Below are 19,928 nucleotides of genomic sequence, written 5' to 3'. Positions count from 1 at the left end.
AAGACAGGCTGTTTGTACAAAAAAGTCACTTGAACTGGCTTGGGTGCAAAACATTTCAGAAATCACAAGGGAGGGATTAACAGCAATAGATAGGTTGATACAGACTCAGATATGGTGCAGCTTGGATGGGAAGACAGTTCAACAAAGGAACGATGGCTTCTGCCAGCACTTCTGCTTGGATAAAGCTGTCACTCCAGTCCTTGTCCTGAAGCCAGACAATTCAATTCCTTCCCGTATTTCTCTGCTGCCTTTTGAGCTGCTGCCCCAGTGCTGGAGCTCAGAGCGAGCAAGTCTATCACGGAGTAAGTCCTTGCACAGGCCCTTTAAGAGGAGTACCTGGGACTCCAGCAGCCCTCCATCTCATTCAGCCCCAATCTCCACTGCTTTTCACATCCGAAAGTTATGGGGAATTCTTTTCCCAACAGTAGAACCCTAGGCTGTGGAGACTATTGTGAGTCTGGGAATCCTTGCTCCTTAGTGAGGAACTCCATAGCTGAGATATCCCTCCCAATTTTTAAAACCAACAGCTAAGTGTGAGACCAGCCCATTTCATGTTTCTGCCTCTCTTACCAGTCATAAGATGGTTTCCTCTGTATGTTCTTAGTGATAGAACTTCCATCCAGCTAGACTTCAGGCAATTTTCAATGATGGTTGTTTTGTAGTTTAGTTGTAATTTTGATATGGTCATGAAAGAAAGCAATCGCAGCATTTATATATTCCACCAACTTCCTTTAACATTACTTCTAATATTGGTTTAGCAGTGATGAACTACTTCTGCTTTTTCTTTTCTGGGAAATTTTATCTCCTCTTGATTCTAAATGATAACTTTTGTGGATAGAGTAATCTTTGTTGTAGGTATTTGCTTTTCATCACTTTTTCGTAAATATTTCAGGTCATTCCCTTCTATCCTGCAAAATTTCTGTTAAAAAAATAAGCTGGCAGTCTTATGGAGCTCCCTCGTACATAACTCTTTTTCTCTTGCAACATGTAAGACTCTCTTTGTCTTCAGCTTTTGGTGTTTTAATTATGATGTGTCTTGGTGCGAACCTCTGAGTTCATCTTGTTTTACCTTGTTTGGAACTCTGTGCTTCCTGGAATTGTATGTCTATTTCCTTCCCCAGGTTAAGAAATATTTTAGTCATTTTTTTCTTCAAATATGCTTTCAATCCCTTTCTCTCTCTCTTTTCCTTCTGTGACTACTATAATGTAAATGTTTTCATGCTTAATGTTTTCTTATGGGTTCCTTAAACTATCTGAACTTTTTAAAAATCGTTTTCTTTTTACTGTTCCAATCGGGTGTCATCCAGATCACTGATTCAATTCTCTGCTTCATCTAATCTGCTATTGATTCCCTGTACTGTATTTGTCATTTCAGTTATATTTTTTTAAGTTCTGAATGGTTCTTTTTAATGTCTTCTATCTCTTTGTTTAAGTTCTCACTGAGTTCATTTATTCTTCTTCCAGGTTCATTGAGCATATTATAACCAGTGTTTTGGACTCTTTATCTGTTGCATTGTTTGTCTCCATTTCATTTATTTCTTCTCCTGGAGTTTCGTCTTGGTCTTTCATTTGGGACACGTTTCTTTTCTCTTCATTTTGGCTGACATTCTGTGTTTGTTTGTTTGTTTATATTAGGTAGATCTGCTATATCTCCCAGTCTTGAAAGAGTGGCCTTATGTAGAAGGTGTCCTGTGGGGCCCAGTGTCATAGTCCTCCCTGGTCAAAGCCAGGTGCTCCTGGGGTATCCTCTCTGTGGGTTGTGTGTGCCCTTCTGTTGTAGTTGGGCCTCAACTGCTGCTGGAATGTCATTGGGTTACATTGACCCTCATGCCACCTGGCTGTAAGGGCTGGCCATGACTATGGTGGATGAGCTGTTGTATGGTGGTTTATCCCACAGAGTGGGAGTTGCTTTAGCAGGTATCTGGTATTAGCCAAGGCCTCCTTTCATGTGTGTAGGTTGTGGAGCAGGTTGGGTGGTACTCGGTGCCGTCTGAGGCCGGATATTGTGTTTGTTGGGTCTGTATCCTATTGGGAGGGGCTCTGATGCAGGCTGAGATCAGCTACCACTTGTGCTGGGCTGGAGGCCATGTGGTAGGGTTTACAATATGATCTGTAGCCAGTTGCAACTTGTGCCGGGCATTGAGGCTACATTGTGAACTGTGGCCAGCTGCCACTTGTGCTTGGCTTGTGTCCACTTAGTTGGAGCTGTGTAATATGCCAAGACTGGGCACTGCTTACACCAGGCTTGGGGCCACCTGGTGGGAGTTACAGTACAACTAGAGGCCAGGTGCCACTTGTTCTGGGCTTGAGGCTGTTTGACAGGAGCTACAATGAATGTCAAGGCTGGCTACTGCCTATGTCAGTTTGTGCATTCTTAAGAGTGTCTGTAACATGTGATAAGACTGTCTCCCATTAGTGTCATGTTTGTGGACCCTTGAGAGATTCTGCTGCAATAGCCAAGGGCAGAATTAACAACTTATGTAGGGTTAGCAGGCTCTTGAGAGAATCTACAGCACAAGCCTAGGTAAGCTACCACTCATATAAGGTTTGTGGACTTTGGGGAAAATCCACAGCATGAGCCGAGCCAGGGTCCTTGTGTAGAGGAGCCACTGGAAGAGGCCTCAGCCTGATGAGCTAATTGGACGGGATGGAGTCACAGGGAATCAACAGGGTAGGACAAGTGATGTTAGCAAGGATAATGGAGAGCATACATTTTGCACCTACCTGTGGTGAGCCAGCTAGATGAGTGGAAGGAAAGCTCAACAAAGGAACAATGGCACCTGTCAGGACTTATGTCCTTTGAGAGAGCTGTCCCAATTCCTGATGCTACAGTTCTTGCCTTGAAGTTAGTCCATTTAGTTTTCCCACATATATCCCTGGTGCTTTTCAAGCTACTGACCCTATACTGGAGCTTAGAGTGAGTTTGTGAGCAAGTGAGTTTGAATGTGGGCCCTTTAAGAGCAAGACTTCCATCTCTTGCAACCCTTTTCCTCTTTCAGATGCAATCCTCACTGGTTTTCATAGCCAGATGTTATGTGGACTCCTCTTCTCAGCATTGGAATCTTGGGCTTGGGAGCCCGGTGTGTGGCTGAGACCTCTCACTCCTCAGGGGGATCTCCAGGCCTATATCTACTTCCGGTTTCTTAACTGTCACACGTGCCCAGTCTGCATCTCTACTTTTCCTACACATCTGGATGTAGCTTCCCCTTTATATCCTTCGTTATAGGAATTTTTTTCATCTAGTCTTCAGGCGGTTCTCAGTGATATTCTAAAATTTAATTTTAATGTGATTATGGGTGGAGCTGATTTCAGAGTTTACCTACTCCACCATTATGGTTCTGCTTTTATAATTTCTTGAAAGCATACCATAGTATATTTCCTTCTATAAAAAATACTTTCATGTGTATTGGTTGTAAATGAATCCAGCCTGTATTAAAGATTTTCTGCCTTTTAAATGTTGAATTCTGCAAGCAAAGTTCTTCAACAAAACGACTACATTTGAAAACAGCTCTTAATTTTGACCTTACTGTTTCTTGCTTTATGGCCTAAAGACATAATAGGACAAGCATCCCATAGCTACACATAGTGAATAATTTTTGTGTACACTGAGAATTCTCATTTTAATGTGGTCAAAATAATTTTTTTTACAATTCAATGAGTTTTTTTTCAATTATAGTTGGCATTCAATAATAGTTTCAGTTGTACAGCGTAGTGATTAAAGCTCAAGTAATCACCCCACTAAATCTATTACCCTTATTCCTCCTTACATATTTATTATAACATTGTTGACTATTTTCCTTATGCTACATTTTATGTCTCCATAACTATTTTTGTTAATTATTCATTTATATTTCTTAATCTCTTTGTCCTTTTACATCATTCTCCCCAACCTCCCTCCCATCTAGTAGCCCTCAGATTATTCTCTGTATCTATGAGTTTGTTTCCATTTTTGTTGTTATTGTTGTTTATTTTGTTCTTTAGATCCACATGTATATGAAATCATATAGTATTGGTCTTTTTCTATCTGAATTACTTCATGCAGCGCAATATCTTCTATATCATCAAGGCAATATCTTTTTCCATTCATTTTCTTTTAGTCTGTGTGTGTCTTTTAATCTGAAGGGAGTCTCTTGTAGGCAGCATATATAGGGGTCTTGTCTCCTTATCCATTCAGCCACCCTATCTTTTGGTTGGAGCACTTAATACTTTTCCATTTGAGGTGCTTGTTAATAGCAATGTAGTTATTACCATTTTTTATTCATGATTTTGCTATACTTTTTATTTGTTTGTTCATTATGGTGACATTGGTTAACGAAATCCAATATGGTGCAGCTGTACACTTTAACAGTAAGGCATATATAGGTTTACACTGTGTGTTCACCAACCATAGTTAGATTTTTTTCTTTCACCACATAATAGACCCTCTTTACCCTGTCTACCTTCTCCCTACCCCTCCTCCTTCCCCTCTGGTAATGTTTTCGCATTCGTTTTTTGCTTTTAGGTATATATCCCATATATAAGTGATATCATGTGAATTTCAACTTTTTCTATCTGGCTTACTTCATTTAACATGATTACCTCGAGGTTCATCCATGTTGTCACAAATGGTAGTATTTCATTTCTTAAGGTTGAGTAATATTCCATTGTATATATGTACCACAGGTTCTTTAGCCAATCATCTATTGTAGGATACCTCGGTTGCTTCCATGTCCTGGTCACTGTGAATAATGCTGCTATGAACACTGATGTGCAAATATCTTTTTGGATATGGGTTTTCAAGTCTTTGGGGTAAATACCCAGTAGAGGGATTGCTGGATCATATGGTAGATCAATTATTTGTTTTTTGAGGAACCTCCATTCTGTTTTCCATAGTGGCTGTACCAATTTGCTGTCCCACTAGCAGTGTATGAGGCTTCCTTTTTCTCCGCATCCTAACCAACATTTGTTATTACTTGTCCTGTTGATTATGGCTATTCCAATAGGTGTGAGATGGTATCTCATTACGGTTTTGATTTGCATTTCCCTAATAGCTAGTGATGCTGAGCATCTTTTCAAATATTTGTTGGAAATTTGTATGTCCTCTAGGGAAAAGTGTCTGTTCAGGTTCTCTGCCCATGTTTTTGATTGGATCATTTGTTTTCTGTTGTTATTAAGTCGTATGAGTTCTTTGTATATTTTGGATATTAGGCCCTTATTGGAGGGATTGCTTGCAAATAAAGTTTCCCATTTGGATGGTTTTCTCTTTACCTTGTTGACAAATTATTTTGCTGAACAGAAGCTTTTTAGTTTGATGTTATCCCATTCATTTATTTTTGCTTTTACTTTCCTTGCCTTTGAGGTCAAATTCATAATATCCTCTTCAAGTCCAAGGTCCTTGAGTTTAGTTCCTATGTTTTCTTCTATGCATTTTATTGTTTCAGGTCTTATATTCAGGTCCTTAATTTATTTTGAGTTAATTTTGATGTGTGGTGATAGACAACAGTCTAGTTTCATTCTTTTGCAGGTGGCTTTCCAGATTTCCCAGCACCATTAATTAAAGAGGCTTTCCTTTCTCCGCTCTGTGTTTTTGTCATTTTTGTCAAAAATTATTTGCCCATATAAATATTGGTTTACTTCTGCACTTTTGAGTCTGTTCCACTGGTCCGTGTGTCTGTTTTTCTGCCAATACCATGCTGTTTTGATTACTGTCGCTTTTTAGTAGAATTCAAAGTCAGGCAGAGTGATGCCTCCAGCCTCAATCTTTTAAAAATAATTTTAATAAGAATTCTGATATACAGTCTGATTTCTTTCATATTTGAGAATAACTATCACTGTGGCTTTAAAAAAAACACTATCTACCTTACTTTTTCCTTGCACACAACATACTTTACTTGAAGGTTATGATGAAGACATAATGTAAGGAGTGGGTGAGTTTTCATCCCTAGAGTTTTGATGATTTTAAAAGAATCCTCACCAAGATAACTCATCCTGGCTTCCTATTCCACCTTTTATTGAATATAATAATCACAGCTTTGGAAGCTCATCTGAGAATTGATTTTAAGCTGTGACATCATATTCTTCACTTTAAATAACCTTTATTCATCATCTTAGTGATATATCAATAAATAAATCTGATTAGAATTCTGGACATTTAGGAGAAGGACTATGGAAATTAAAACTTCTCTCCAAACCACACCTAGGTTTCTGTATTTTTCCATACCCACCATTTTTCATGGACTCAAAAATCGTAGAATGCTGCACCATAAAAATTTTAAATAGCAAATTAAAAATGAATAAAGATACCTAGAATTATCAATTCTAGAAAGAAACCTGGAGAAAATGTGGTAAATTTCACAAATATTTAAGGTCTTGAGCATTTAACGAAGTTAGATAGAGAGGCCCTAGGAGATGCAGGGTCAAGGGGAATCAACTGTTTAAAATAGCTCTGATTTAGAGCTTGCAAGTAGAAAGGCAAGACTCAAAAGAAAATGAAATGACAAAGTACTCCTGACAGCACACTAGGTTAAAAGAAGATGAAGGAGTATTGTCATGATAATAAGATAAAGGGCAGGTTACTCTCAAAAAGAAAGAGAAAAGTTGCTTTTGTACACAGGTCTCTTCTAGCTTTGCTCTGAACTTAAACTAATCATTTTCATTCCTGGGTGCATGTGTATGTACATACACACATATATGAACATATTCATTATTTAAGACAAAATTTAGTTTAACCCTCTGATACTCTAATCCTTCTCCAATAACACATCAGGTGTTTGGGTGTTAGGAAAAGGAGAGGTGAATGGAGTTGGATATTATTAGAAAGCTAGACCTAATCTAAACCTATAAGGACTTAAAATATTATATCTAAACCATCTCAATAGCATCAGAAAATGGAGTACTATAAAACAAAATATTTCATCAATTTGTATAAACTAATGAACTAGGCAAGCCTAAGGGACTGAAAGTATTAAGCATGGTAGCAGCCACATCTAGGCAAAATGAAGTCAGAAATGTACATATCTATGTACATATGTATGTATGTATGCATGCATGTAAATGTGTACATATATTTATTCAATAGATATCTGATTAGTATGTAACCTGAATATACAGAAACAGTATTACCTGGTATGGAACTATGGAAAATATGAAAAATAATAAGATGAAACACTTTGTCTTCGTCAAGGCATCTAAGATAATTTTCTGGTGGTGCATGGATAATTCATTTTATTTAAATTGTTATACACTAAAAAAAATACATATATAATATATTGTAGTAGGCTGAACAGGGTTTCCCAAAAAGATAGGTCCACAATCTAATCCTTAGAACCCATAAATGTTACCTTATTTGCAAATTTAATTAAGCTAATGTTTGTGAGGTGATTATCCCAGATTATTTGTGCAGGCCCTAAATTCAATGAAAAGTGTCCTTAAAAAAGGAACAACACAGAAACAAAGAGAATAAAGTGATGTAAAGACCAGGCAGATATTGAAGTGTTGATGCCATAAGCCAAACAACACCCACATCTACCAGAAAGTGGAAAAGGCAAGTAACGGATTCTCCCCTAGAGCCTCAGGAGGGATTGTGGCACTGACAACACTTTGACTTTAGACTTCTGGCCTCTAGAACCGTGAGAGAATATTCTGTTGTTTAAAGCCACCCAACCTGTGGTAATTTGTTACAATAACCCTAGGAAAATAATATTCCACATTAAACCAAGAATTCTCCAGATTGCTTGGGAGAAAACTAATATAGGTATTTATTTTTAGATGAGCTAATTTTTAAATAGTAAGTACATAATATTGGTGATAAGGAGTGACGACAAAAGCATGGTGGCATGAGGGATCTCCCCTGATTTTTCTTGAAATTGCAACAAGTTTGAACACTTACAATCCAACAAATAACACCCGACCTGCAGACAAGCATGTCTGAGAGATCTGCGCATCAGAGCATCTGAAGGTGGGCCAATCATGCAAGTCAGAGAGGTGGAAAGAGAGAAAGAAACAAAGACAAGCACTGTGGAACACAGCCCAGAGTTCCCTACAGGTTGAGGGAAAGGAGGAAATTAAGCAAGGATTTTGGCTCTCTGAAGCCCCAGAGTCCTGTTTGAGTGATCAACATATTACACACAGCGGAACCCAGTGATCAGGGCAGAGACCAAGCTAAGAGGGGCAACAGCTGTGTCTTAGTAACCTCCATTTCCAGGAAAAAAGCTGAGTCATGGAGACTGGCCGCCTCCCCCCACCATCCTAGAGTGAGCCCTCCACCTCCTACTGTACCCTCCCAGAAGTAGCACCTAGTCCCAGGAGAATTTGTGCAACCAGAAATGAGACATACACTGCAGCCAGTCCCAGTGATGGGCAGAGATATAGAGGGTCAGCATTATTGGAAAGAAAAGAGCCACATACCACTGCCTTCACGCAATCCACCCCACCACCACCAAGTCACACTGGTTCTGAAGAAAGCAGCCCAACATTGCATCTCACTGTTGGGACAGTACGGGGACTTCGGGGCCTTTTCAGAGGCTTGGACCCCCTATACTCTTCACATTCTCCCATGGGGTTGGAACCCTGGGACTGATGTAACCTTGTCACAGAGGAGACTCACACCTACCCAGGGAATAAAGGGCATTCTTTTTATTTTTTAATTTTATTTTCTTAGTTTCAAGTATACAGTACATTTGTTAGACATTTATATAGTTTATAAAACAATCCCCCTAAATGCTCCTTCTCTCTTCTGGTTTTCCACCAAGCCAATATATTAATGCCAACTGCATTCCCTATGCCATGCTCCCCATCCCCATGACCATCTATCAACTACTAATTTGTACTTCTTTAACCCTTTACTCCATTTTCCTATCCCTCCAATCCCCCTCCTCTCTGTCTGCCACCAAATTGTCCTCTATATTTGCAAATCAGTTTTTGATTAGTTTTTTTTCTTTTTGATCCTTAGATTCTGCATATAAGTGAAATTGTTGGTGGGATTCCAAATTGGTACAGCCGCTATGGAAAACAGTCTGGAATTTTCTCAAAAAATTTAAACTGGATATACTTTTTGACCCAGCAATTGCACTTCTGGGTATTTATCCAAAGAAAACCAAAACAATAATTCTTAAAGATCTATGCACCCCAATTGTGGCAGCACAATTTACAATAGCCAAGATATGGAAGCAACCTAAATGCCCATCAACAGTCCACTGGATAAAGAAGTTATGGTTCATATATACAATGGAATATTACTCAGCCATTAAAAAAATGAAGTCCTACCATTTGCTATGACATGGATGGAACTAGAGGTTATTATGCTGAGTGAAATAAGATAAAGGGCATTCTTAACTTCAAAGCAGAGATCCAGCAGGCTTGGGCAGTTCTGGAGGATTGGGCGCCACCTACTGGAAATCAAAAGAAAAAGCTCTTCTTATCAACTTGCTAAAGAGAGTTCACTACATAATAAATTTTCTTTTTTTTTTTAAAAAAAAGCAGACAGAGTACATTCCCATTAATACTTAGGTGAAGAAATAGTCCATCAAACACCATGAGCAACCAATCTGACAAGGTAGCTCAGAAAAAAAAATAAAACTGCAGAAAATAAGCTTAATGATATAGAAATATATGATATAAATGAGAGAGAATTCAAGATTGCACTTCAGAAAAGCCTCAACAAGATGCAAGAAAATTCTGATCAACAGTTCAAAGAACTATGAAACAAAATCAACAAACAGGGATAATTTACCAACGAGACTGAAACTCCAAAAACAAAACAAAACAAAACAAACAAATAGAACACTTTTGTATGAAAAACTCAAAAAAGAGATTAATGGACTGACAAGCTTAGGAAATAGAGCTGACCAGATAGAGGAAAGAATTAATAATATAGAAGACAGAAATCTGGAAATGAGGCAGATGGAAGAAGAGAGAGACTTTAGAATGAAAAAAAGAAATAACTTTACAAGAAATATCTGACACCACCAGGAAGAGCAATATAAGAATACATGGGCATAAGACGAGGAGAAGGGAGGTATAAGGGAACAGAGAGCATATTCAAATAGTCAACAAGAAGTTCTCAAATCTATGGAAACAACTGGATCCTCGAATCTAAGAAGCAAACGAAATGCCTAATTATCTTAACACAAAAAGGCCTTCTTCTAGACACATTATATCAAAATTGTCAAAAATAAATAACAAAGAAAGAATTCTCAAAGCATCTAGGAAAAAATAGACAATACCTTATAAAGGAAAACCCATTAGATCATCATTGGACTTTTCAGCACAAACCTGGAGGGAGTGGAACCAAAAGTTGGAGGGAGTAGAACTAAACATTCAAACTATTGAAATAAAGAAAGTACCAGCCAAAAATAACATATCCACCAAATTCTCCTTTAGATACGAAGAATAAAGACATTGTCAGACATATAAAAGCTGAGGGAAAGACCTGCATTACAGTAAATACTAAAGAGGGTCATTCTACCTGAAATAAAACAACAACAACAACAACAAATATATATAATTATGAGTAAAATGACTAAAAGGCAGACATAAACAGAAAAGTATAACTCTTATTAAGAACAAGGTTTTGTGTGTGCGTGTGTGTGTGTGTGTATAATCTTTCCTTTACATAAACTTAATGGTAACCATGCATGAAAAAATATAGAACTAAGACACATAACATAAAACAAGAGAAAACAGAGATAAAAATCATAGAACACCACTAAATTAAAATGACAGAAGAAAAAGGGCAAAGAAAAAATAAAGACACCAAACTTCCAGAAAACAAAAGATAACATAGCTATAGGAAACCCTAATATTTCAATAATCACCCTAAATGTAAATGTACTGAACACACCGATAAAAAGCCACGCAGTAGCAAATTGGATCAAAAACCAAAACCCAAACATATGCTACCTTCAAGAGTCACATCTCAGCTGCAAGGACAAATACAGATTCAAACCGAAAGAGTGGAAAATAATACTCTAACTAAATGGAATCCAGAGAAAAGTGGGTGTAGCTTATATCTGATGAAATAGACTTAAAGATATAAAAGGTTCAAGAAGAGAAAATGATGGACACTTCAAAATGATAAAAGGACCATAGATCAAGAAGACATAACACTCATCAATATTTATACTCCTATTCATGGAGCACCAAAATATATAAAGCAACCGCTAACAGAACTAAAGAGAGAAATAGATAAAAACACAATTATAAGAGGGGACATAAATACTTCACTGTTAGCTATGGACAGATCATCCAAACAAAAGATCGGTAAGGAAATATCAACCTTAGATGACACATTAGACCAGTTGGACATAATTGAAATTTACAGAGCCTTTCATTCTCGAACATCAGATTATACACTTTTCTCTAGTGCACATGAAACATTCTCAAGAATAGACCATAATTTGGGACACAAAATTAGCCTCAACAAATTTAAGAGGATTGAAACCATACCTAGCATATTTTCTGGTCATAAAGCTTTGAAACTGGGGTACAACTGTAAAAGGAAAGCAGGAAGAACCACGAATATGTGGAGATTAAACATGCTACTGAAGACCGACTGAGTCAGAAAAGAAATCAGAGGAGAGATCAAGAGATACATGGAAACAAATGAGGATGAAAGTACAATGTATTGAAACTTTTGGAACACAGCAAAAGCATTAATAAGAGGAAAGTTCATCTCATTACAGGCCTATCTTAAGAAACAAGAAAAAGCCCAAATAAACAACTTAACATTACATCACAAGAATTATGAAAAAAAGAACAAATGAAGCCCAAAGTCAGCAGAATGAAAGAAATAAAAATTAGAGCAGAATTAAATGAAATTGAGAACAAAAAGACAATAGAAAACGTTAATGCAACAAAGAGCTGGCTGGTACTTTGAGAAGGTTAATAAAATTGACAGAGTCCTGGCTAGACTCATAAGGAAAAAAGAGAAAGGACACAAATAAAATCAGAAAAGAAACAGAAGTTACAACAGATACCACCAAAATATAAAGGATCATACACGAATACTATGAAAAATTATAAATCACCAAATCGAATAACCTCAAAAAATATGGACAAGTTCCTAGAAATATACAACCTTCCGAGACTGAGTCAAGAAGAACTGGAAAATCTAAATAGATCTATCAACAACATGGATTTGAAAAAATCATCAAAAACCTCCCCAAAAGTAAAAGTCCAGGACCAGATGCCTTCACTAGGGGATTCTACCAAACATTCAAATAAGATTTAATATCTATTCTTCTCCAATGTTTCTAAAAAACTGAAGAAGAGGTAATACTTCTTAATTCATTTTATGAGGCTGACATTACCTCGATGCCAAAACCTGGTAAAGATAACTCAGAAAAGAAAAAGAAAACTATAGACCAATATCTCTCATGAACACAGATGCAAAAATCCTAAACAAAATACTAGCAAATCGAATACAACAACACATTAAAAAGATTATATACCATGATCAAGTGGGCTTCATCTCAGGGGCTCAGGGATGGTTTAACATGTGCAAATTGATTGCGATATACCAAATAAACAAAATAAAGGATAAAAATCATGTGATTATATTAATAAATTCAGAAAAAGCATTTGCCAAGGTATAGCATCCATTTATGATTAAAACAGTTAATAAAATGGGTATAAAATGTATAAAATTTGCCATATACGACAAACCCTCAGCTAACATCATACTTAATAGTGAAAAACTAAAAACCTTCCCTCTAATATCAGGAATGAGACAATGCTGTCTGCTATCACTACTATTTATTCAATATAGTATTGGAAGTCCTAACTAGAGTAATCAAGCAAGAAAAAGAAATAAAAAACATCCGAATAGGGAATGAAGAAGTCAAATTGTCACTCTTTTCAGATGACATGATTCTTTATATAGAAAATCCTAAAGACTCTATCTACTAAAGGACTATTAGAAGTAATAAACAAGTACAGTAAAATTTCAGGATATAAAATCAATGCACAAATATCCATAGCATTTCTATACTCTAACAATGACTTTTCAGAGAAAGAAATGGAAAAGGAAATAATTCTCTTTGCAATTGCAACAAAAATATTAAAATATAAAGGAATAAACCTAACAAAGTATGTGAAGGACCTATATACTGGAAACTATAAGACATTATTGAAAGAAATTGAAGAAGACACAAAGAAATGGAAAGATATTCTGTGTTCAAGAATTAGAAGAATCAACATACTTAAAAAGACCTTATTACCTAAAGCATTATACTGGTTTAATGCAATCTCCCCCAAATCACAACAGCATTCTTTAAAGAAATAGAACAAAAAATCATCAGATGTATGGAAGCACAAAAGATTCCAAATAGCCAAAGCAATACAGAGAAGAAAGAACAAGGTCAGAGGTATCACTCTGTCTGACTTCAAATTATACTACAAAGTGAAAATAATCAAAACAACAGAAACACAGACTCACAGACTAATGGAACAGAACTGAGTCCAGAAATAAACCCCCATCGACATATGGGCAATGGTTTTTGACAAAGGAGCTAACAACATACAATGGAGAAAGGAAAGCCTTATCAATAAATGGTGCTGGGAAAACTGGAAAGCCGCATGCAAAAGAATGAAACTAGACTGCTTTCTATTACCATACACTAAAATTAATGCAAAATGAATTGAATATCTAAATATAAGACCTGAAACAATAAATTGCATAGAGGAAAACATAGGTATTAAACTCATGGACCTCAGATTTAGAGAGGATTGTATGAATTTGACCTTGAAGGCAAAGGAAGTCAAAGTAAAAATAAATGAATGGGACTATATCAAACTAAAAAGATTCGACATAGCAAAAGAAACCTTCAACAAGACAGAGGCAACTATCTAAATGGGAGAATATATTTACAAACAATGCCTCTGATAAGGGGCTAATATCCAAATACACGAAAGATTCTTACAAACCAACAATAAAATAAACATACAATCCAGTTAAATAATGAGCAGAGGACCTGAACAGACACTTCTTCCAAGAAGACACAAACAGTCCAAGACATGAAAAGATGCTCAACTTCCCTAGCTATTGGGGAAATTCAAGTCAAAACCACAATGAGATACCAACTCACACCTACTAGAATGGCTATCATCAACAGGACAAGTAATAACAAATGTAGGAGAGGATGCAGAGAAAAATGAACCCTCATATACCGCTGGTGGGACCACAAATTGGTACAGCCACTATGGAGAAAACAGTATAGAGGTTCCTCAAAAAACTAAGAATAAAATTATCATACAACCCAGCAATCCCCATTCTGGGTATTTACCCCCAAATCTTGAAAACATTTATTTGCAGAGATATATGCACCCTGATGTTCATAGTAGCATTAATCACAGTGGCCAGAACATGGAAGCAACTGAAGTGTCCTATGATAGATGATTGGATAAAGATGTGGAACATACATACAATGGAATATTACTCAGCCATAAGAAGAGATGAAATACTGCCACCTGTGACGACATGGATGGATCTTGAGATTATCATGGTAAGTGAAATAAGTCATACAAAAAGTTGAGAACCATATGATTTCTTTCAGATGTGGGATATAAAATTGAAAAGCAACAAACTAACATGACAGAGACTCATGGACATAGATTAGTTGTTACCAGAGGGAACAGGGAAGGGCAAGGTAGATAGGGATAAAGGGGTCAAATATTTGGTGATGGAAAGAAATTTAACTTTGGGTGGTGAACACACAACAATGTATTATTGAATTGTACACTTGAACGCTCTTTGATTTTATTAAATAATATCACCTCAATAATTTTAATAAAAAACATTGACTATAAGGATATGGTAAAAATTGTGAGGGTGGTACTTAAATAATTGAATTTTGGGAGACAATAAGAGAACAATATTAAGTAGAGCCACATGAGTGACTAATACAAATTATTTAGTATTCCAGGAGTTTAAGTGCACTAGAGATTATTGAAGGTTGGGGTTATCGGTAAAATTATTATAAAAGAAATGGAATTGGAATTTGGGCTCTATGGAAAATGTGGGATTTGGTAAAGTAGATGGGCTGATTGAAGCTCATTCCAGGCATAAAGAACAGTGTGGGAAAGGTATCACTGAGAACCTTTCAGAAATGTATGACCTAATTAGATAACATTGCAGAAATATTGTTAATTTTTTTGAGTGTAATAGTGTTGATGTGGCTTATGTTAGAGAATTACACTATCTGTAGGTGATGCATGCTGAATTATTTATGTTTGCAGTTTTTTGATGAAAATTACTTTCAAAGGAGGGGAGAGAAATAGAGAGAGAGAATATGAGTATATATTAAACTTTGTGAGAATATTAAGAATATTAAATTGAGGGAGGGAGATACATATAGTAGAATATAAACACTAAAGCTGTGCATATATTTTGTCCATGAAATTGTACTTTTAGGAAATAACTTTCTAGTTATTTAGTAATTACTAGAAACTGGAAACAAATGGTAGATGACGATCAAGTGCTCATTTGATATATGGTATGGTGATGTAGGAATTCAAAGGGGAAGAAGCATGTATGTATTGAGCTAGAAAACCACCTACCAATCCTACCTCATGACTTAAATAATATAATAAACCGAAACAGGAGGCTTTTGCTAACTAAGATATTGCCAGCATTGTATTGTTTTAGAACACAAGCTCTGGACCTTTGTGCACTGGGACATAGCCAGTGTTCTCTGGCCATGTACCATAAGCACCTTCGTTTTACTAAAACCAAGGCAAGAAACAAAAACTGCACAGATCATCTACAATCCAGAATTTCTACACACCAAACCAATTTCAATGTCCTTTCAAATTCTAGAACCTTAGTATACTTAAACAACACATGGAAAGACATTTTTGGAGCTGTATTTAGGTGCCCCGAGATTTAAAAATAATGTAACAATACATGCTTCACAACATTTCACTGAATATTTTTTATTACAAGTCCAATAGATTTTTATCTAACACATGTACTCAGCTTCTTCTTAGTCACACTTAGTCACTGTGACTAAGGACCAGCAACCAGATGTTTTGCAATAATTAGCAAGTTTTGATGTGCTAATTGTCCCTAAAGGGCAACAGCTACAAATAAGTTAAATGAGATCTTAAATTGGGTTTAATATCATTAAAACTGTGCAAAGGCATCTCATACACATGCACACGTAACTTAAACAAATTCAATTGTATACTAAAGTCAAAACATTAAATATTTAAAAACATTTTCTTTTGTAAAATATGACTCCTAAATTTAAACCAGACACATTATCTGGTGACTCGAGTAAAGAAATATATCTATACTGGATATGCAATACTGTATACTCAATGTTATAGGCAATTTAAGGGATTTTCAAGTGTAATTTTGACTTTATCTGGGTTTCACTTATGCAATGACTTTAGAACTCAACCCTGAGCAAAATGTGACTTCCACATCTAACACAGAGTGTTTGGTTGTAAAAAACATAATCTGTTTTGAATCCTTCTGGGAGTGTCCAAGTTCACAAATTTCTTATCTATAAAATTGGAAGACTGAGAATACCTACCTGAGATGGTTAATTTTAAGTATCAATTTGGCTGGGACACAAACATTCTGAATGTTTCAGTGAAGGCGTATTTTTTGTTGAGACTAACATTTATAACTTTGGACTTTGAGTAAAGCATATTACCATCCCTAATGTAGGTTGGCTTTATTCAATCACTTGAAGACCTTAATAGGTAAAGACTGACCTTCTTCAAGCAAGAAAGAATTCCTCCAGCAGAGTAGACGGCCCTTGGACTTGAACTGCAACTTTTTCTTGGCACTCCAGCCTGCCAGCCTGTTCTATTAGATTTTGTATTCACCAGGATTCCACAGTTATGTGAACCAACTCCTTAAAATCTCTTTCTCTTTCCCTCTCTCCTCCCTCTCTTTCTCTACCACCCGTCACTATACATAGAGAGATACTGAGATATACACATTCTGTTGGTTCTGTTTCTCTGAAGAACCTTGACTAATACACTATCCAAGAGAGTTATTGTGAAGATTAAATAAGACAACACATTTAATCTTTAGAGTGTCTGAAATATAAAATATGAAATAGCGCTAGATAAATGGTTGTTGTTGTATACCAGATGTCTAATCTTGCTCCTATTGCCTTGATCCCAGAGGCTATGTTTTTAGGCCAGATCTATTCCATATCTGAATCTGAAACTCAATCATTCAGATACTTCTTGGAAATCTCCCTTTCTTCATCCCTTCTCAGTCTCCAACATGTTGTTAGAAATAACAATGAGCTTCAGCTCTATAATGATTACCAAGCACTCAATTCTATTATGGCACAATATTAGTATCTCATTTTCTGATAACTGACCTGTTTCAACACATGCATTGAGCCACCTTCTGAATTAAGTTGGACCTCCAAGTTGCTTATGAATTGATCCATATCTGGAAAAGAGACAAGAGAAAGACAAGTTTAAAATAATATCTAACTTGCTACATGCATATGATATCCATTTACCCTTGGTTATACCAGTTTGTCTTTTATAAACATTATTTTTCAGGACTTATTAGATACTGAGAAGTCAGTATTTGGACAACATTCTAATTTATATATTCTATTCATCAGATGGCCCTGACTTGTCCCCAATAATAATTAGCTGTCTGCTCCCCTCAAATTCTATATGCATGTAAATCTGTTTTTTCCAACTTTTCTAACCTATGCTACATCCATAGTAATATCAGCATAGCTACATAGTTTACAAAATGCTCCCCTTCTTGGCATAGTTCTCGTTCTAAGGAGTTCCATACTTCTGTATGGATATTTATTATAATGAATCTGTTTACACATCAGTGTTAATTCTCTCTAAAGAAGTATTTTATCTCTACCTCTCTTAAACAGGCAGAATTAATATAAGAAGTCTTCTATTTCTTTGTTAGATAGGTTTTCCTCCTATAAAAAGAGACTCGGTGGCCTCAGTCAGCTGCCCTGCACCATCACAATCATTCCTACCAGAAGCACATACCAGCACCTCTTCAACCAGATTTCCTTTGATTTATCTACACTCTAATCTCACTAGAGAGGAAAACACAGGGCAAGGAAGATGGATCCACAGCTTGCTTATGACTTAACTGGTCAGATTTTAGATCACCTAGGTATCTTCAAGTCAATTACAATTAGTTTTCTCATTTATGGCCTGACTGCATTTCAAAAGGTAGTCCATAAATCGGTTTACTGCTTTGGACGTCAAATACATTTACCCATAGAAATATTCATTTTACAGGTTACTTCACAATAGCCATTTAAGATCTAAGGAAGTTAAAATACAACAAATGCACAACTAATAAGAATACAAAATTATAATACAGCCACCCAAAAAGCAAAAGGTAAACCTAAAAAATTTGTTTTGTTTGTTGAAAGTCAGGTACCCAGTCCTACTTAAATGGCAATAACACACACAGAATCTTCCGTTGAGATTATGAGAAAACTTCTGGGCAACTATCAAATAGTTTGAAGAATGCTGACACTTCAAAATAGCTCCAATTTTATCTTAAAATGCATAGATTTTCTTTTCTTTAGTCCAAGTATAAGAGTAGAACTGCTCACACATACGTCCATCATTCACTAAATATTTATTGCATAATTACTATGTGTCAGAGGTTGTACTAGGCATATTGTTATCAGTTTTATATCTGGGGCAACCAGATATAGAGAGTCAGCAAATGTAGCAAAGAGCACTGACCTAGGAGTTAGATGCCTAAGAATCACATTCCATAATCTTCGTCAAGGCCTTTTTCTTTTTAAACCTCAACCTCTCCATCTAGAATTATAATATTTCAAACTGTTCCCTGAAAAGGCCTAAGGCTTTTATGAAGCCTCTTGGGGGAGTGGGGGTGGGGTTAATGAAGGAAGTATGGTAAGGAATAAGCACAGAAGCCAGATGCAGAAAACTCTGATTTCCATTAGACCGTAGGCTCTTTGCAGGCAGAGATTTTCGTCTTTGATGTTTTCTTCCAGTGATGTATTTCAAGGGCTTAGAACAGTGCCTAGCACATAGTAGGTGTTCAATACATTTCTGAAGGTTTTTGATGATAGTGACAGAAAAGAATGAGGAAGTGTGTTTTCACAAGTACAAGAATTGGACACGAATGAAATAGAATTAAAAATTTAGAGAGGTTATGTATATATAAGAGATGTTTGAGGTATAATTAACTATGAAATATGAGGTGCCAGAAAGGGAAGTTTTTCTGGCTTCAAGGAGGAATGAAAAAGGAGATTGTAGACAAAGATGAATAGACCTTGAGATAATTGTGCTAAGTGAAATAAGCCAGACAGAAAAAGTTGAGAACCATATGATTTCACTTATATGCGGGATATAAAACTGAAACCAACCAACAAACAAGACAAACAAAACTCAGATAGATAACAGTTTAGTGGTTACCAGAGGGAAAAGGGGGAAGAAGAGGTAGAGTATGGTAAAGGAGGTCAAATGTATAGTGATAGGAGATTTGACTTTGGAGGGTAAACACACAATGCAATATACAGATAATGTACCATAGAATCATACACTTGAAATCTACATAATTTTATTAACCAATGTCACCCTAATAAATTTAATAATAAAAAAAGAATGTTAGATCAGATAACTCTCAAACAGTGCAGAGGGGTACCATGAAACCAGGAGAACTTGTCTGATTGCTGTCAGAAAAATCTGTAGGAGTATGGAGAGAATTATGTTCTTCTCTATTCACATATTCTTCAATTACACCTTATTATTTCTAGCTGGAACAATTTACAAGAGCCATCTCATATCTGGTCTTCTTCAATTCCTATGGATTATGAGACAGCAGGGCTGAGGAAGCTGAATGACTTTGATAAGTGATTTAACACCTAAGAATCTCAGGATCTTCATCTACCAAGGAGAATAGGGATGGTATGAATTTAATAGGGTTAATGTGAAGAGTCCATGAATTAGTACAG

The 19,928-nt window shown here is 36.2% G+C and overlaps 1 protein-coding gene across 19 annotated transcripts in view; it reads right to left on the bottom strand.

Moving 5' to 3' along the window:
- Positions 1 to 19,928, bottom strand: part of KLF8 (Kruppel like factor 8) — a 220,370-nt gene that overhangs the window by 36,284 nt on the left and 164,158 nt on the right. For 18 of the 19 annotated variants that reach the window (XM_036227277.1, XM_036227276.1, XM_036227268.1 and 15 more), the window contains one exon: positions 17,322 to 17,395. In XM_036227277.1, coding sequence (XP_036083170.1) covers positions 17,322 to 17,393 — 72 coding nt within the window. In that variant the 5' untranslated portion in view covers positions 17,394 to 17,395. Of the gene's footprint in view, positions 1 to 9,243; positions 9,369 to 17,321; positions 17,396 to 19,928 lie in introns of those variants that run through there. The other variant, XM_036227281.1, reaches the window with a different exon arrangement.

This window comes from Rousettus aegyptiacus, unplaced genomic scaffold (assembly GCF_014176215.1).
Source record: "Rousettus aegyptiacus isolate mRouAeg1 unplaced genomic scaffold, mRouAeg1.p scaffold_m13_p_9, whole genome shotgun sequence".
In the NCBI taxonomy this organism is placed as follows: Eukaryota; Metazoa; Chordata; class Mammalia; order Chiroptera; family Pteropodidae; genus Rousettus; species Rousettus aegyptiacus.
This window is presented reverse-complemented; position numbering and strand designations above follow the sequence as displayed.